Source organism: Cannabis sativa, unplaced genomic scaffold (genome assembly GCF_029168945.1).
Source record: "Cannabis sativa cultivar Pink pepper isolate KNU-18-1 unplaced genomic scaffold, ASM2916894v1 Contig2, whole genome shotgun sequence".
Lineage (NCBI taxonomy): Eukaryota > Viridiplantae > Streptophyta > Magnoliopsida > Rosales > Cannabaceae > Cannabis > Cannabis sativa.
This window is the reverse complement of record NW_026870038.1, coordinates 1,208,598-1,228,226: the sequence shown is the minus strand read 5'-3', so window position 1 is coordinate 1,228,226 and position 19,629 is coordinate 1,208,598. Positions and strand designations below refer to the sequence as shown.

The following is a 19,629-nucleotide window of genomic DNA, read 5'->3' as shown; positions in this document are numbered from 1 at the left end:
TTTTGTTGCAAGAATGATGATTTAAATGATGTTGAAGTTTTTGATGTGAAAAGTCAAGATGCAATTGAAACTGTTGGACTCGATGAGAATATTCAATATACTCGAGTGTTATTATTGTTTTGTAAACTAGTATATTGTTTTTTGTTTATTGAATATTTTTTGTTTTTTGAATATTTTTTATTTATGTTATTAATGTTTTTATTGTTTAATGGGTTTTTTTTTTTTTTTGTAGGTTTTTAATTATGATGCTCCTTCATTTGATATTATGAGTTTTATTTCTAGTAAACTGATTGGTTTCTTGAAGAAAAAAGAATCTTGATAAATTGAATGATGAAGAACGAGGTTGTTGATGATCATGGCCTATTTAAGGATGTTGTTAAAAAATCTAAGGAGGATGAAGATGATGGTGGTGATGACCAGGCAAGTTTATTTATTTTTTAGTTTTTTCATTCTTTAGATGATTTGTTACTATGTTGGTTGTTGTCTCTTGTCAAATGTTTTTTATGTTTGTTTTGTATATTTACGGGGTTTGGGGGGTGGTGATCTTGTTAAAGCTATTGGTTCGGATGGGACAAATAAAGACAATGTTGAGGGAAAGAATATTTGAAGAAGCAAAAGATGTTGCGAGATGGGAGTAATAAAGATAATGTTGAGGGCAGAGCAGTTGATGTAGATGCAAGTGTAAATGATGTTGAAGGTGTTTGTAGTAAGGGAAAGTTGTTTGATAGTCAAGGCAACGAGGATAGTATCAACCGTGTCAGCTTTGGAGATTATAAATGAAAAGATTGATGCCTATGAGGGAAGCGTTAAAAAGGTTTGTCATTTTTTGTTTACTGTATACTTTTTTGTTTATTTAGTTTATTTTATATTTTGAATCATTTTGTCATGTTTAATTATTTTTATTTTTTGTTTTTAGGATAAGTCTTTAAATAAATTAGAGGCAACAAATGCTGATGTTTTATCTACCTATGGGTTGGACAAGGTTTGTTTACTTTTTTTTTTTTTTAATTCTTGATTATGTTGTGAGTATTGATTTTTGGTTTACTATGTTTACATATTTTTTGTTTTTTTTTTGCATGATATTTTAATACTGATGTTGTTGGTGTTGAGAAGAAGCATGGTTCTCAAGAAAGCTTTTCTGTATCTACCATGGAGGTTGTTAATGATCATTTGGTTTCCTATGAAGACAGTTTGAAAAAGGTTTATTTTTATTTTGTTTATGTTATTTGGTAGTTTATTTTTTTTTTCTTTTCACTTACTTTTTTTTTTATTTGTTTGTAATTGTTTTGAATGCTAGGGAAAGTCTATAAAATTGGAGGAAGAAACTCCTACAGTTGGAAATAGAGAGGAAACCTAGTTCTGTATACAACAGTCCGTATGCCACAGAATTTGGTTCAGGTAGTATTGGTAAACCAAAAGGTGGACGTCCTGGATCATGTGCTTTTGGATTTGGCTTTTTCAATGTGATTGATGATGTGCAAGCTAAATCTTTTGATCAGTGGTTTAAGATTGGGTTTAATGATAAAAACAAAGTGAAGAAGTTTAAAGAATGTCATAGGAAGCTTAAGGTTCCATTGGATTTTGTGGTTTGTCAAATTGATGATAAGATGTGGTTCTATGATTTGCTTCTTGTTGGGAAGAACTTGTCATGCTCGGTTAGTGTGTTATTATATATTTTTTTGTTTATTGTATACTTTTTCTGTATATTTGTTTATAACTTTGGATTGTTTTATGTTTATTGCAGCATATTGATGTTTGTTTCTACTATTTGAGAAAGAAGTTAAAGTATGACCAGTCTGTGAAAATTTCTGGTAATACTACTGATTGCTTCTTTGCTTCTCAAATTTTTGAATTATATAATGAGTTTGTTGCAAGTGGTGAAAATGTTGATTCGGTTAAGAAGGATTCTAAGGCCATTTTGCATACATAGCGGGTTTTTATATGTTATGCAATAAACCACCAAATTTGCCGAGCTTGATTTCGTACTAATGCCTGTTAACGTGATTGTTCTTGCTCATTGGATATTGTGTATTCTTGACATTAAGATGAGATGCTTAAAAGTGTTGAATTCTATGAGGTTTGGGAGGTACAAGAACAACTCAGAGAGTTTTGTTCGTGCATTTGCTGTAATAATTCCTATCTTACTGTCACATGTTAATTTCTATGAGGGGAGAAAAGATATTGACAGGAGTAGTAAGCACTGGCAAGGTAAAAAAGATACTGATGCGTTTGATATTGTCGTGGTTGATAATTTGCCACAACAAGAGGATAGGTAACTATCTTTGTTTTTTTTTTTATATTTATGATTCTATGTTATTGTTTATTTTTTGTTATCTGACAATTGCTATGGGTTTATTTTTGTGATGTAGTGATTGTGGTGTTTTTATCATAAAGTATGCTCATTTCTTCATGCATGGATTGATTGATAAGATTCCTAAGAAGTTGGACATTGCATTCACTCGGAAGAAGTTGTGTGTTGATCTGTTTGTTCATGCAAAGAAGAAGGAGTTGGGTGGGTACGAGTCTACTTCGGAGCATCCAGGAAGGATGCCATAGTTTTATGTAATAGAACAACATGTTGGAAACCTAGTTTACATTTTTTTTTGAACTTTATGTGTATTTTTATGTCATGTTGTTTTGTTTTTAGGTTTATGTTTGTGTTTGTTTAAGAAACTGTTTGGAACAGTAATATTTTAGGAGACTCTTGCCTATTTTAATTTTGAAGTAACCTTTTGGTTTACTGGCACAGTATGTTTTGCAGTTTTTATGTTATGTATTTCTGTGAGACAATATGTTAATTTTTTGGATTTAGAATTTAGTTTTAGTGTTACGGCATTTTTTATGTGATTTTTGTTTAATTTTGTTTGATCTTATAAACCAATGACATTTCGTATACCTTTTCTAAGTGATATAAACCAATGTGATGGTTTATTAACCTTTAAAATGGTTGTAAATAAATTACAGTTAGTAACTGTTCATATATTTGGTAACTGTTCATATATAGAGGAGGAAAAAAAAAACTTACTTGAATCTAAGCGAATTGTAATCATTTTATTAAAAGTTTGTATTAATACATTGAAAAGCTTTATCAACTAACAATTATCATTGTAAATTGTTTTTGTATACTGTCTATTTAGTAACCATGTTTGATGCTTACCAACATTTATTCATTTTACCTCAGGATTTTATGATCTTTTTCTTTTTCTTGGTGGTTTTAGTACTGGGTCATTTTTACATGATCTTTTGTTGTGTCCTCTCTGGTGACATTGACCGCATACCACTTGTGCTTTTGCTTCAAGTCCATTTTTGTATCGTTGTTTCTTTGGTCTTCCGGCAGCTCTCTTATGTTTAGGTGGGAGGACTACAATATTTCTTATTAAATCTGGTATATTCCATGATGTTGCCTCACCTAATGGGAGTATACTGTCTTCATATGTTGCCATAAAAGCTTCTTTCGTGTAGTAGTATGAGCAATATTTGTAGCAAGACAGGTTCCTTTTGCTTAGTACAGCCATTGCATGAGAGCAAGGCATTTCATCATATTCAAATCGTTGGCAGCTGCATGTTTTATTCTCCAAGTTTACTATGTGAGATCTGTTGTTGTCGTGTACTTGGTATACCAGAAGGTTTGCTGTTTCAACCTGTATTAATCAAGTAAACGATTATTAAGTTTACAACAGAGTAAATATGTTTGTAAGCAATTTTTATTTTTCTGTATACATAATTACCTTGTACTTTAAACTCATATCTCTTTGTTTCTTTAATGTTTTTTCAGGTATTTTTGCCAGTGTTGTTGTAGTTTTTTGGGCTCTATTCTTGTTTTCCCAATACCATCTTTGCACCAATGAATGTAGGCATTCTAGTAGAGTTGCGATGGGTAGGTCTCTTCTTGCTTTCAAGGTTGCATTGGTTGATTCGGCAATATTTGATGTCATTGTTTTGTATCTCCTGTTCATGCCATATAGTCTTGTCCACTTTTCGACACCAATTTCATTCACCAAGTAATCTCTTATTCTTACATCTATATTGTCCAAGTCTTGCATGCTCTTTTCAAAATCTTCTATGTTGTAAGCTTTAGATGCACTTTATTAAATGCAATCTTGAGCTCATCACCTCCTTTTTTGAATTTCATTTTTATATTCTTCATCAAATGGTAACAACATACCCCATGCATTATATACGGAAAGGTCTCTTTTCGCTTTTAGTATACTCTCATGTCTATCGATACGATGCATTGACCTTCTCTTTCGCCATAAGTTTCCTTTATTTTGTGAAGAAACCATTCCCAAGAGCTGTCATTTTCGGAATCTACTACTGCAAATGCAAGTGGGAATATATGTCTATTTGCATTTTGTGCACTTGCTATCAACAAAGTGCCTCCATGTTGGTTTGTCAAAAAGGTTCCATCTGTGACTATAATTGGTGTACAGTGTTGCCAACCTTTTATTGAAGCACCTACTGCAAAGTATAGATATTTGAATTTGTTATCTTCATCTGTTACTAGGTCTGTGATTGTTCCTGTTTCAAAAGTAACCAATTAGTTTATAGTATAAATTCCTATATAGCATATTAGTACTTTATGTTGATGAAGTATTTTATTACCTGGGTTTGATATTTGCATCATGTATAAAATTGATGGTATCTCACTGTATGATTCTTGTGGGCAGCGACGAGCATCCACAATTGCCTTTTCTCTAGCTCTCCATGCTTTTTGGTAAGATATAGAGACACTGTAATCATCTGCCATGTCATCCACAATTTCTGTTGGAGTGTAATCTCTTTTTGGGTTTACAAACTTGTTTTTTATAACCTTTCCAACCGGAGTTGCTTGTAGCTTGAGGATGGTCTCCAGAAGTGATGTCCAATGAACATGTATGAGTATGCTCTATTTTTCTTATGATAAACATGTCAGTCTTTCCATGTTTTGATGCTAAGAATGTCCAGTTGCAGTTATCATCAATACAGACTAGTTTATAGTCTAGTTTTGATGATCTTTTTACCTTGAAAGGTTGATTGTATCTTATTGAGTGAAGGCTTACTGCTTGTTGGAGGGTTTCCTTGTTTGCAAAAACTTGGCCAATGTGTATTTCAGCAACTTGAGGATTTAAAATTATTTGATTTTCTTCGGAGCTTTCTTCCATCGATATTTGAGTTTGTTCAATCACATAATCTGCCATCTTTGTTGCATATTCGGTTCTTGTTGGTAGCAGTTGCCTTGTTTGTAAACTAGTTTCCCCATTGTAGGTATAGTTTACTCTATCATTGTGTTCATTGTCGGTTGTGGATGTTGAGATGTTAACACAGATAGGATATTTGGTCTCATCATCATTTTTCCTTCGTATTTGTTCATAAAACTTGCATCCACTATTGTCTTTGATTCTTATTGGTGGTATGCCTTCAGTTACTTGAAATTGAAGATCAATCGTATATTTGTTTCTGTCCAAATTCAAAGCTTCGTATACTATGTGAGAAAGCTCATAATGTGAACAATCTGTTGGAATTAGTATACCTTCGACTTCATAATCAACGTATGTTGTTTTGTCAACCCAAGTTCCATTGTAAAAAAGAATCACTGTTCTAACATCCATATTTCTGCGTGATTTGTTTAGTTTAATCATGTTAAGTATTGTATACAGTAAACATTATGTATATACAAAAATAATAAACATGTAATAGGTGTGATGTTCATAAACTAAATTTATATTTTTTATAGTAAGGTTTATATGCAGTTTTACTAATTAGATGACTATATGTTGAACTATAATGTTGGAGCGATTACAATTACGAAGGTTTATAGTGTACTGTATTTTTTAAAGTACTTAGTATTGATTAGTTTACTATCAGTTATGATTACAACTGGTAAACTATCTGATTAGTACTGATTAATTGTCAAATAATCATGTTTAACAGAATTAACAAACATGATGGATTTTTAGGTGTTTTCAGGAATTGGAAGGTGTAATGTGTTATAAGCAGTAGTATGTATCGTAATGTATAATAGGTACCTTATTCAGATTTAGTTTTCGATGTTGTAGTTGACGGACTTCTTCTTCTTCCTCGAAGCAACGATTTCTGGTTTTTCGATTTTTTGTTTGTTGTGATCAGCTCATAGGTTTATTGATGGATTGAATTGTAGGTCGAATTAGAGAGACGATGATTTGCTTGTTGTATACAGCAACAGTTTTGAGAGATATGATGATCGATTCTCTAATTTTCAGATTCGTCGAGATCTGTATTTTTCCGTCAATGGTGTTTTTTCGTTCAAGGTTGGTTTGGTTTCTGTTTTTCGTTTTCGTGTATTATTCTTACGGTATTTATAGATTTCTGTTTTAAACAGTAGAACCACGCGCAGAGATGGCCGAGAAATATGGAATTGTGGGCGCGTCTCCTTCATCGCCGGTGGTTCCAAAATTATTCAAGCTAATCACGGTAAGCTTGATGACGTGTCACGGCATACAAATGCATTGTTTTCATTTAACGTTTTTTTTGTAATATTAATGTATATAATGTATATATATAAAAATTTCCCTTTAATATTTATTGATTAGATATTTTTTAACATGATGTGATTACACACGAAAATTAGTACAAGAAACAAACCATCACTATTGAGGAAATTACACTCTATACACTTTTTATATTGTCCTCTTTTATTTTTACCCTCTTTTTTAAAATCTATTATTTTTACCCTTTTTTTTTTTAAATATTTTACCAATTTTGCCCCTGTCACTTCAAGATACTCTCCATGTGACTCTCTTATGTCAGGGTATTTTGGGTACAATACATATAAAAAGAGGTATGTTTCAAATAAATATAAAATTAGAGGCAAATTTAATTAATGGATTAATAAAAAAGGTATTTTTCAACTTACCCCATCACTATTTGTGGGTATGATGTTATTGTCAAACCCCAACTAATGAGATTTAAGTAAAAAAAAAAAAGCCTAATAAGGAGGATTAGTCAAATTTACACGTAAATCTCTTTTGCTATTTTAAATTATATTTTCTAAAAATTTACAAGTACAACATACACCATTATAATTTTTGAAAATTTTTATTTTTATGACTTTTAAAGTATAAAATATAGTTTTTTTTATTCTCAAAAATACAAGTTATTTCATGGGGAAATTTTAAAAAAATTTAAAAATATAGAAAAAATAACATAAGGTACTTGGTTACCTCTTGTTGTAATAACTGGTTACTCCTCTATTTACCATAAGGGTCCTTAGTTACCCTTACCTGATTTTCCTATTATTTTTTTTTTTTAAAAAAATCAATTTTCTCATAAATAACTTTTTTGAAAAAAAAAATACCATATTTTTATACCAAAAGTATAAAAGTACATAAAATTTGTAACTTTCTCTTTTTTGGGGAATTTTGTACCTCGTAAAACGCTCTAAAACGCTCTGGTAAATGATGAAATAGATAAAAGTATACTAAAACACCGGGTGTATAATAGATTTTTCTTAAATTATTCACACTTGATATTAAAGAATTTATTTATTAGGTAGATATTTTGTAATAAATTATTTAATTCTTAGGAAAAAAAAATTGGATCTCTATGTATTAGTCAAATAAGTTAAAGAGATACAATTAAAAATATTGAATAAAGTAAACATATATTACTTATCATGTTGATCAAGAATCAAGTAAATAATAAAGCTCTGACAAATTAGGTTAGAGTTAGAATTTTTTTAATACAAAATATAAAAGGTTGACCAACTAGGTACGCTAAAGGTATAATGTTTAATATTAAATTATACTAATAATGAGATTTGAAACACCTTTTTGTGTTTATTGAAAGTGATTTTGAGACGGTTATCAAGACGCTGAAGGAAACTTATTCCAGTTGAGGTATTAGTAATTATGTGATTCAATGTAAACATATCTATAATCTTCTGTTAAGTCGTAATTTTTCGTTTATTTCAAGATATTGTAATTTTGCGGTCTGTAATGTGGCTAAGTGAGCTTTTTCCAAAAATGTCATTGATATGGTTGAACTTTCTTTTATACCAGACAACATCATATATAATGACCGTGAAGTTTAATTCTATTTAATTTTAATCTATAAATGTCTTTTATTAAAAAAAAAATTATACTAATAATAGTATAATAATAATATGTCACAAGTGGTGTTTACCTAATGGACACCTTATCATACCACATAAGCCATAACAATGGTATAGAAATATACTTATTAAATATGTAAAAATTTCCCAAATTAATAAAGATGATTAATCAATTGATGAACACATAAATCCCACTATTGAGCAAATGGGCCAATAGCCCAAGAAAAATGGTAGGAGGAGATTGAGTTTGAAAAAGAAATTGGTCCCACCACCAAAGCTATCATCATGAGTCATGACCACTACAAAAAGAGCAAGAAAACAACCATTTTGAGCGTCACAACTTTAGTGTGGTGCCCTTGCCCTACCATAATTGTTTGCTTTTGGGTTATGGTTAGAGATATATTTTGTAATATAGTGGAACATATATGAGTGTGGTTTGTTTGTTTGTTTGTGCATGTCTTTTACCATTTTAGATTAGAAACTAGAAAGTGAGAAAATAAGAATGTGATAGTGAAAGAGCCAAGCCAAGCAAGTAGTGTCTTTGTGTGTAAGCTATTCTTTCTTGTGTTGTTGAAATCTTTGTGAAAAGAGGGTTTGGGTAATGTGATCTTTCCTAGATTAGGACCATTTTTACACCATCAAAATGTCACATGTGTGTGGTTATAGATTTTTTTACGGTATTTATTAAACTAAAACATGTAAGACTTTAATATTAAATTATACTAATAATAATATGACAACGGCTAATCTACCTTCACATTTCTCTTTACAACATAAATGATAAAATGAGTTTCATCCCTTTACAAAAGTACTCACACTAATTCCATTTCAGTAATTTAAATAAAAATGCACTCACACTATTTTTTTTGTTGGTTTAAAATATATTAGAAAAATGCATGCAATTGACTACAAAATTTTACTTTTGGTTACACTTATATTACCTAATAACTACAAACAAGAAAAGTTATACTATACTTTTTTTTGGTCATGTAATTTACATGTGAATATTAGTGATTTTTTATTATTCAAATAGAAAATAAATTCATAAATTATTTTTGAATTATAATCAAAAGACAAACATCATAATCTCTTAAAAATAAATTTTATTGAACCAAATTAAAAACTTGATAGTTTCTTTTCAAATACAACACACACAAATGACTCATTCCGATTAGTGAATATACATTTTCATTTTTTTTTTCTTATGAACAAATCATAAAAACAAAAACAATCTAACATCAAGAAACTTGAGCATATAAATTTATATAATATGTAGTGGTGATATTAATAGATTACATATAAATTTATTAGTGAATTGTTAAAATTTTATATTATAGTATTATAGCTGATTGGGTAAATAAATTTTATTAGAGTAAATTTGTAAGAGAGATAAATAATACATATAAAATAAAAATAAAAATTAAATTATTTTCCTTCGTTAAATTAAGGTATTGTTCGGTAAGAATTAAAAAATCAATTTTTTGATTAATTAATCAAAAACCATGAATAAATAACAAGATTTTGTTAAGTGAAATTTAAGAAAACAAAAAACAAAATGGTTGCCGAACAGAGCTTAAATTAAGGAAATTATAAATTTTATAGATTATCATACAATCCGTTCAAAAATGTATTTTCTTTAAAAAAAAATAAAAAAATTTATGGAAAGAAATTTAAGAAAATATAGAAAGAACAGAACTAATTACCTTAAAAGGGATTAATCAATGAATAGAACTAATTACCTTAAAAGTGATTAACCAATTACCTTATATCTTATACTGTTTTAAAATCAAATATGAAGTGTAAAATTTTCAAATAGACTAATTATAATTTTTACCTTAAATTTTGACATATATCACGTTAAAAATTCTCCCTCAATTATTGAAATTGTTAGATTTAAAATTTTTTGCCCAATTTCATTCAATTTTACTAATTCGGTAATTATCCATATACTAAATTATGTTCTCCAAACTTTGATATCTATTCAATTATGCCCCTCAAACTTTGACGTACCAAATCATACCTCCTAAACTTTTATAAATATTAAACTTTCCTTACTAAAATTGGACAAAAGTCCTTAAATCTAACAATTTCAATAATTGAAGAAAAAAATTTAACATTAAAAATTCAAGAAGTATTCAAATATATTACTAGTTAGGTTAAATCTTTACATTTCTTGAAATTCTAATGTAGCACAAACTTACATTCAAAATATAAATTATTTTACAATTTACTAATAATTTTTTAATATTATTTTACATAATCCTTAGACTTTAATTTTGATAAATAGTAGGTTATATATAATTTAATTTAATAACTATTATATGTATTGCAAAGTCCCTAGTGCCTAGTAAGTATACTCTTAAATTTTTATTCCCTGTTTCTATGAAATATATTTTTTTTCTTCTCAATCTATGATCTCTAATGTGTAGTGAGTGTAGTGTGTGAAGTGGACTTTTTCATAAGAGGGAGAGAAACACATAAGAATTATTGCTAATCAAATTTTACTCCCAACAAATTTAGTGAATCAATTTTTTCAGCACAAAACAAAACAATCAATCCCACATTATCTCTTTTCATTTCAAAAACATATCACCTCCTAATTACTCATCCTCACCTCACTATCTGCTTCTGCTATTAAAACTGGTGAAAACAAATTGACTTCAATGGCAGCTAAAACTACAGCTCCCGACAAGGCTATCGCCGCAGTCTATTTTCCACGTTTTCCCTTGAATTCCGGGTCCCTGAAACCATTTTTTCTTCTAGCTTCAGCAGAAGGTAAAGAAAAAATCATGTATGTATGTATTTAGACATGTTTTGTTTTCTACTACCTTTGAATGTGATCGAGAATGAGTAGTCGTGGTCCTGGTGGGATCTTCACGTCTCTAAGTGCGCTGAAAACACAAAATGATATGCCATTAGCTCTTTTTGTATGTGGGTTTTTATCTTATGTTTTGTTTCGATGAAAGTTATCGAAAGACTTCTACCTATCAGTGAGAAGAGGTAACGTGGTGTCTGATAATAACCCTTTCTTGAAATTCTTCTCGTAATTCTGGAGACCGAGGTTACTCAACATGCTTCTCGTTTTGGAATAGTAAGTATCTTCCACTGGCGGTTGAGAAAACTTTTGCCCCAACTGCATAGCGACAAAGCAGGGAGGTGTTTTTGAAGTGAAAAGTTTGGCCGGTGTGATAATTATATGATGGAAATTGAAATTGTCAGACGATATTCAAAAGAAATTATGAGAAGTTTGGCCATCTGGGCATTTCTTCTACTCATAAAATGCTAAACTCTACCATTCTGAAGCTTTTACCTGGAAAAGTCCACCTTGAACAAGTGCAAAGAAAAGCCCTGAAGTAGCTGCATTGGCTATCTGATTTGGACCGCCCATGCCACTTACCAATGAAAACATAGCTCCGGAACCAAACGCTGCTACCATACTGCAATAGAATGCCAATAGTCTCAGCATGAGTAAGGAAAGAAAACTATAAAATATCAAAGAGAAGCTAACTTTAAGAAACTTATATCTTAACAGCTAAAATATTTGCCTCCAAAAACCACTGAATACTCTTTGATTTCATTTGCCTCTTCGGTGCAATTACTTAGACACTTGCCAAAGAGAACTCAAGTGCCTTTAGTTGAAAATAATTACAATGGTAACAGTATGGTTTCTAAAAGGTATGCCCAATCCTACTTGACTGTAATACCCATCTAGCCCAAATAGCACTACCAGAAAACTCGGTTGAATCTTCAGTCTTTGTCTAATATCATGAAGAAAAGTTCATTTTTCTACCCTTAGAATTGAAACAAAATATCTCCAAGATATATCAAGGCAACAAATCAATTCTCTATCTATGCTAGGAGCTTCCGGCTACAAAATGTTAAAAAGAATTTGAAACTTAAATTGGAACTCCAAACTAACGAAATTATTGCAATAAACATGCTTCAAATAATACTACTTACAAAAGACAAAATAGAACACAATAAAGTGATTGAAATAACCTTGTATGAATTTACTATCAAAAAGCAAAAAATGAAAAAAGTTGTTGAGAGTTTTATTGTTTAGAATATCAGTGGAAAGTTCAATAAAAAAAAACAAATCATAAGTGTGTGACAAAACAAACAATTTATCAACAGAATTATCATTAAAAGTGTTAGTAAAGTGTAAACATGTAAGCAATCCTGCTAAGAGGTTCGCCCAAATTATGGTAATTTCACAATGTAAGAAATTCCCCTGGCCATTGACAACACGTCAAGGTAATTCCAGTACAGATGGGCATATAAACCAGTGCTAAATACACCACGGATTGGAGTTTCCATAAAAAGAAAATGGTGGACATTATATGAAGAGTGTTTGAAGAGAATCTAACCTGGACTGAACATCCTCCTTTCCCCTCAATCTTTTCATGACACATGATATGCCAGCATTTACACCAGTCATTACAGCAAAGTTGCGAGCTTGTACAAACGGGCCTCCAGAAAGAGCCTGCAATCAAAGTAAATCATTTGTCACCATACACCAAAAAAAAAAAAAAATCACTAACAGATAAATACTTGATGCATATCATCAAATACATCTTTGTTGTTGTTGACACATTGTTAAAGAAAAATCAAAGTGCATGATCAATCTTACCCAACTCAAAATTTCGAGTTCAGAATATTTTTTACTCAAGCTTTCAGCAAATATAAAATATGATCAATAAAATGAAAAACAAGGTCTGTCAATTTACAATACCAAATTATAATTAGGAATTCAACCCCATGAAAGCAAAAAAGAAAAAAAAATGGAATATTGCTATTAGGCACCAGTGGTGCCACAAGGTGACACCTTACGAGATGGACCTTACAAATGTTTAACAGTTATTAGATAAAAATATACGAATTCTATATTAGATTGCACCAATAGCAATATAGGTGGTGCCGACACCATTGGTGACCTTTAGCATAAGAAAACATCCAAACTGTTATTCTAGGATTCTTCATATCTTTTGACCTTTAGTTGGTGTTGATTTTCATGTTGTCAAAGAGTTGAACAATGAAAATAGATGGCGAGTGCCTACTCGAATTGATCAGGTCATTTAGGAACAAGGTTCAAGTATACCGGTCTATTAGGATAACTCTTTGCCCTTTGTAAGCAGACATAGATATATATTGTCCTCATTTTGGCCAACCAGCTGTGGAAGCTCTTACACTAGCGGGTGCTCTTGGCCCAGTGAATATCGCCTATTCGTGGTGTTCTTTAGCATAAGGAAGCATCCTAACTGTTACTCTAGGGTTCTACATATCTTTTGATTAATTGAAGAGGTTCCAGTTTCATTTTTCTATCTAATTTCCTAAACCTTTTAAGCTACAAACCACAGAACCATGAATATACTAAAATTATGTAAATGATCAGATTAATAACTAAAACCCTATCTTCCATTTCTAGAACCCCTTTCCTCTATCCAATTACAATTTCACATAATTTCCAAATGGGTACTTATATAGTTCAGTTACAGAGACAAATAACGCCACAAACCACAATAAAGCACCAAACTCTCACATAATTTCGATCAAAATCACCAAAAATACCATTTCTAAAAACAAAAACGAAAGAGAGCAGAATTTCACCTGAGCTTGTTTAAGTGAAGCCATGGCTTGAGGGTTAAGATTAGCCTGAGGAGGAGTAGGAAAAGGAGAGCCACCATCGTTGGTTAAAGTACCCATAAAAGCACCGATGGCAGCACCTTGAGCGGCGCTAGTGATAGTAACGATGGCAGCTTCAACAGGCAAAGATTGCTTAGTCAACCAAGTTTTGAACTGAGTCTCCAAAAGCTTATACCGAACTTGTAATTGCTCTATTGGGTTCTGATTAGGAGACAATTTAGCCACCATGACTCCTTGCTTCCCTTGCTCCATCGAATCAAAATCAAAAATCTTCTTCTTTCTGAAATGGCGTCTTGAGTTTGAAAGTTTTGGTTTTGAAGATAACGAAAAAGTGTAAGAAGAAGATTTGGGTGTGTTTGTTTGGTTACGAGTATAATTTTATTCTTAGTAGGAATAGCCTAAAACCCTAATAGTTTGGGCTACGATATGGGCCTAGTCACTACCCATTGCTACATGTGTCTATGGTTAGGCACGTGCCAATTCATACTATATTGAAGCTTTTATTTATTTATTTATTTTGGCATTTAATAATTTGGTGGAAATTGGAATTTGCCACACCCTATGATGTTTAGGGATTATTTTAATAAAAAAAAAAAATACAAAAATACATAATTTTAAATGTTTTTACAGTAATAAATAATAATAACTAAGTCAAATATGAAAAAGCATCTCTAATAGTTAAATTTTAGAAGATGTTTGGCAAAACATAAAAATACTATACCATTAGAGATAAATAGATCATATCATAGAATATTGTGTTAATGCCATTATATGACATTGATTCTATCTTTTTTTTTAAAAATAAAATAATATTTATAATTAAAACAAATAATATATTAAATAATAATGTGTAAGATTATAATTACAATATTTTTAAAGAGTGTTATAGTGTTTTTATTAGAATTAAGAATGTTAAGAATGATGTAGAAGAGAGATAAAATAAAATATTATATTTTTAAATTATATAATTTTTTTTAACACTTTTAAAAAATGTTGTCATTGGAAATGCTCTAAGTAACTGGTTCTTAAGTTTATCTATGTATTATTTTCATATTAGTATATTTAAATTAATTTTTAAATAAAAAATAAAAATTTAATGACTTTTATTTATCAGAAACGGTTACATAGTTATTGACTTAATGGTAATTATTCACGGAAATTATGAAAAGAGTAATTTGCGGTATAAATATTTAAATTTAACTCTATAAATATTTGGCCGTTAAATATTAAATTAGTGTCATTTTCTTATTGCTTTAAATTATTATTTAAATAAAAAAATTAGTGTCATTTTCTTATTGCTTTAAATTATTATTTAAATAAAAAAGTAAAAATTAATGACTTACAGCAATCAGAAATTACTATAATTTATTTAATAGTTCATCTAAAAATTTTAAAATTATAACTTAAATATTATTAGTATCAAAAATTTATTTATGTCTTTTCTAAAAAAAAAAAATTATTTATGTCATAAATTATTATTGCAAAATTTAAGTATTATTAAAGTATAAAATTAAATAAAAAATTAAATGGTTGTTAAATTTAGGTATCACATACTCCTCTCCTCTCCCATCGAGCCGTGCCTCACTCCCTCTCTCCGAATCTCCAACCGCCGTCTACCGTCTTCCTCCTCCGAGGGCTCCGCCGTTTTCCGGTAATCCCTTAAATTCCATCTCCACTTTTGTTGAAATTTTTATTATTCTTATCAATGCTATATTTATATATCTATACGATCTTCATTTTGGTAGTGAAAGGTTATACGATTATGTTCATTTCTAAACTTTCAAGAGTTGGTGTTTGGATGGTTAAAGAGCTTTGTAGAGGTAATGCTATATTAATAATTATGCTTTCAATCTTACTTTCTATGTATAGTTTGAATTTGAACACTTAATTTAGTTATCATGTTGAATTTTAGAGACAAAAATTTGATTCTGTGTATATTTTGGTTATGTCAGGAAAATCTAGAACCCTAACTAGTGCTGGATATACACACAGACCTTCTAGCCATTACTTGCAAACACTGGTTAGTTTTCTGCTTTTCTTATTTAGAAATTGTATAACTTTATATATGTAAATGTATGTATACATGATCTTATTGATTTTAGTGGTTTTGTTCCCTTCTCTTTTTATCTGATTGCCCTAACTATGTTGAGATCCAACATCCTATTTTGTGGTTTCTGGAATAGGTTTATGAAATTTTGTTTGAAAAGGGAAGAAAAAAAAATCAATTGTGGAAAAAAAAATTAATTAGGGTTTAAGGGGGAAGTTTCATTACTTTTGCAAGCATTTGTGCAAGTAATTTGATGAAGATTCACTCCACATGGTTTGATAGAGCAAAATGTTTGTAATGACATAAGATTTTTGGGAATATATCAGAGAATGAAAGCAGTAATTTGGTGAAATGCTAAAGAGCTCTCTAAGTGTATTGTCCAACACCTTTTTATTGCTATTGGTGCAAATGAATAATTTTCTATTAAATACAATCTTTGAATTTAAATACTAGGGTGTTGGGCACCCCTAGGGTGCTTTTTTAGTAATGCAATCTTTGAATAATTTGCTATTAAATTGATATTGTGTACTATTCTGCCTCAAACTATGTTATTTAAGCTTCACTTCAATTTATGAGAGATTATAACTTCCTATTATTTTCTATTTTTATCATGTTTACTATTAATTGACGTTTTAAAGAACTTGACCAGTCAGAAGCTAAGGTTTCAAGGGGAGCAATCTTTCAAAAGCATCGTCTTTTTTCTTCAGTAAATAGCGGTCCTTCGGAAGAAGGGAGTGAGCCGGAGGAAGAGTAAGTTTCTTTGGTTTTCTTATAGCCAAGTTTATGGCAAGACATGAGTTCTTAATTAAAAGAATGTAGGTAATTAGATTTTCCCTTTATTTGTACTAAATTATTTCATTTTATGACATGTATGGATATTGCAGTTAACTAGTTTAGTGTATGTATTCTGTGTTGTTCTTATTTTTCAGTAGTTCTACTAGTTTAATAACTAGCTCACAAATTAGCATTATTGTTTTAATTTTTTTCTTTAAATTGAGATTTGCAGCCTTCTCACAGATTTTCTCTTCTGTCTATGTTCAGGATTTCTGTGACATTTGTTGATAAGGATGGTGATGAGAAGCTCATTAAAGTTCCAGTTGGAATGTCTATGCTAGAAGCTGCTCATGAAAATGACATTGAACTTGAAGGCATGAACTTTCTGATGCTTATTAAGTATAGTATAGTATAATGCAATTTTATATTTTCCAACCTTCTGGCATGAACTTTCTGATGCTTATTAAGTATAGTATAGTATAATGCAATTTTATATTTTCCAACCTTCTGGCATGAACTTTCTGATGCTTATTAAGTATAGTATAATGCAATTTTATATTTTCCAACCTTCATAATTCTGTAACATTTTTTTTAGACACGAAACATCAAACTTGTATGATTTGTAGAAACTAATACAAGGAAAGTGGCTCAAAAAGTCACACAGACAAAGTTAAAACCCTCAAAACGCAAGACTAGATATTACAAAGTAATTCAAATGGCTCTTTTACATTATGCAACCATAAAACATGTCCATAGTAATTGTTTACAGCCTCCGTGTCTTGACTCTTGATTCATTGATCTGTTTCATCATATATCATAGGATGGTATATCTTTGTGGCTTTCTGAAGTAATATCAAGTTCTCTTATTTACAAAATCTAATATTCTGCAACAAAATTTATAACAGGAGCTTGTGAAGCCTCACTTGCATGCTCAACATGTCATGTGATTGTTATGGTAAGTTTTTGTGATATTTGCAGTAAACATTTTCTGGTTGTGATGAATAATAACTGAATCTAAGTGTAGGATATGGAGTACTACAATAAATTAGAAGACCCAACTGATGAGGAGAATGACATGTTGGATCTAGCTTTTGGACTTACCGAAACGTAAGACCACAAACTTGCACACTATTTATTCATCTTCTAATGTCATTCAAGCAAGATTAAAATTCATGTTTCGATTCAATATTCTTACAGGTCTCGTCTGGGTTGTCAAGTAATTGCAAAACCTGAACTAGATGGAGTCCGGTTAGCTATTCCTAGCGCTACTCGGAACTTTGCTGTTGATGGGTATGTTCCAAAACCTCATTAGCTAGATGTAATAAAAAGCACACACATTTTTGCAGCTCCTGTATTCTATTGGATCAAGATCAATTATTGGTTTTTGAGTAACTTATATTGATGAGTTCTCATCATCTAAAGAACTGAACTAGTGTAATAGTAGTTCTCATGATTTGAGGGAATTTTCCTGACCATTTTAATTTATGGTATGGTGTATTATGCAATAAGAAATTCTTGGAAGAGTTATTTGTATTGGCTTTTGTTGCCTTTTTAATAAGGTATGCTTAGCTTTGGGCTTCATTATAAGCTCAGCAGTTGTATGTAATACATTATACATACTCAATTTTGAAGATATGAATTATGCATTAAAGTTTAGCATATACCATTACTCATATAATTATTGGTATCTTTACTATAAACTTGTTCTCAATCTTTTGAAACGACTCTGTTAGTTGCAGAAATACAATATAACCATTCTAATAAAAAAAACATATTAAAATCAAGTTTTTTTTTTTAATTATTTATTTATTTTAATAGATAGAGCAAATTTATCCATACATGTTTCGAATCCATCTTGAATTTACGCACGCCTAACTTAGGGGTGGCAATTCGTTCGTTGTCTTCGTGTCGTGTCGAGATTTATGTATAACATGTATATGCTCAATCTGAACATAATTTGTTTAATTATCGTGTCAGAAAATGACACCCGAACATGATCTGTTTATAAATGGTTGACACGACACGACTCCCGTGTAACCTGTTTATAGGTGTATTTTGCTTAAACATTTTAACTAATTACATGTTTATGACATATTCAATATGTTTATGACCTATTTATGACTTGTTAAAATAGTAAAATAATTTTAAATAGGTCAATAACAAGTCTGTTTTGTGTTAGTCAATCCGAACATGACCCGTTTATTAAACGGGTTAGACAAGTCAATTCGAACACAATCCGATCCTATAGTAAATTCAAACCCGCTACTCTTGTGCAAGTTTCAAGTTGTTTATCGTGTCTGACCTGTTTTGCTAATTCTAGCCTAACTCATGAGAGGACACATAATAAGAATATTCAAAAGAATTGGATAGCAAATTTAAAATATCAAAATAATAGAAATCCATAAATATTTATGTTAAGACAAAACATGATTCAATGTTATACAATTAAAGTCTACAAAATAAAAATACCAAAGCTATCATCACATGAATCTACAAATTTTGTTCAAATGAGTGTAAGGGGCTAAACAAACCTTTCCTCCAATTCCAACATTAGGCAACATACTTTTTGGAATAATTGATTAACAACTTACAAAACACACAAATATATATATTTATTGGGATATGATTTTGTCACGTTATTGTACTTTTACGGATTATAATCCGTGATGTACAGCAGCCATCAGATGAGGGAGTTATTTGATCTGACGGCTGAGATTGATCTATGGGTAATTAGGGTTAAAAAGTAAAAAGTACTCTAACACTCATTTAATGTACCATGAGACCCATCTAATGTACCACGGAATACATTCCGTGAAAGTACATCACAGGACAAAATCGTATCCCTATATTTATTAGAATAAATTAATTTGGAAAAGTAAAATTTCAATCTAGTAATTGAAAGAAGAAGAAAACTATCTTTGAGATTCAATGATCTTTCAATCTTGAGAATTCTCCAATTTCCATAACTTATAAAAATATAACTTAACATAAAACCACAAAAGTATAACAATGACAATGAAGAACACACTTAACACAATATATTAAACTAACACAAAGAGAAAACGATTAAGGTTAAATTATAATAAATAATTATAAC

The 19,629-nt window shown here is 30.2% G+C and overlaps 4 protein-coding genes across 4 annotated transcripts; 2 read left to right on the top strand and 2 right to left on the bottom strand.

The window, feature by feature from the left end:
* Positions 1–1,977: 1,977 nt before the first annotated feature.
* LOC133033025 (uncharacterized) lies at positions 1,978–2,748 on the top strand. Its single transcript, XM_061107555.1, has 2 exons — positions 1,978–2,272; positions 2,370–2,748. Exons 1-2 carry the CDS (start codon positions 1,989–1,991, stop codon positions 2,554–2,556), a joined length of 471 nt encoding a protein of 156 aa, XP_060963538.1. The 5' UTR covers positions 1,978–1,988; the 3' UTR covers positions 2,557–2,748.
* A 157-nt stretch (positions 2,749–2,905) lies between these two features.
* On the bottom strand, positions 2,906–3,876 carry LOC133033030 (uncharacterized). Its single transcript, XM_061107560.1, has 2 exons — positions 3,729–3,876; positions 2,906–3,641 (listed from the first exon to the last, which is right to left on the bottom strand). Exons 1-2 carry the CDS (start codon positions 3,744–3,746, stop codon positions 3,186–3,188), a joined length of 474 nt encoding a protein of 157 aa, XP_060963543.1. The 5' UTR covers positions 3,747–3,876; the 3' UTR covers positions 2,906–3,185.
* A 6,676-nt stretch (positions 3,877–10,552) lies between these two features.
* LOC133033024 (chloroplastic import inner membrane translocase subunit HP30-2-like) lies at positions 10,553–14,080 on the bottom strand. The gene is made up of 6 exons (XM_061107554.1): positions 13,676–14,080; positions 12,436–12,551; positions 11,379–11,505; positions 11,053–11,201; positions 10,897–10,959; positions 10,553–10,809 (listed from the first exon to the last, which is right to left on the bottom strand). Exons 1-6 carry the CDS (start codon positions 13,961–13,963, stop codon positions 10,776–10,778), a joined length of 777 nt encoding a protein of 258 aa, XP_060963537.1. The 5' UTR covers positions 13,964–14,080; the 3' UTR covers positions 10,553–10,775.
* Positions 14,081–15,221: 1,141 nt separating this feature from the next.
* LOC133033016 (uncharacterized) lies at positions 15,222–18,205 on the top strand. Its single transcript, XM_061107535.1, has 8 exons — positions 15,222–15,362; positions 15,457–15,531; positions 15,664–15,731; positions 16,408–16,508; positions 16,800–16,906; positions 17,438–17,487; positions 17,557–17,639; positions 17,730–18,205. Exons 2-8 carry the CDS (start codon positions 15,474–15,476, stop codon positions 17,842–17,844), a joined length of 582 nt encoding a protein of 193 aa, XP_060963518.1. The 5' UTR covers positions 15,222–15,362; positions 15,457–15,473; the 3' UTR covers positions 17,845–18,205.
* Positions 18,206–19,629: the final 1,424 nt, after the last annotated feature.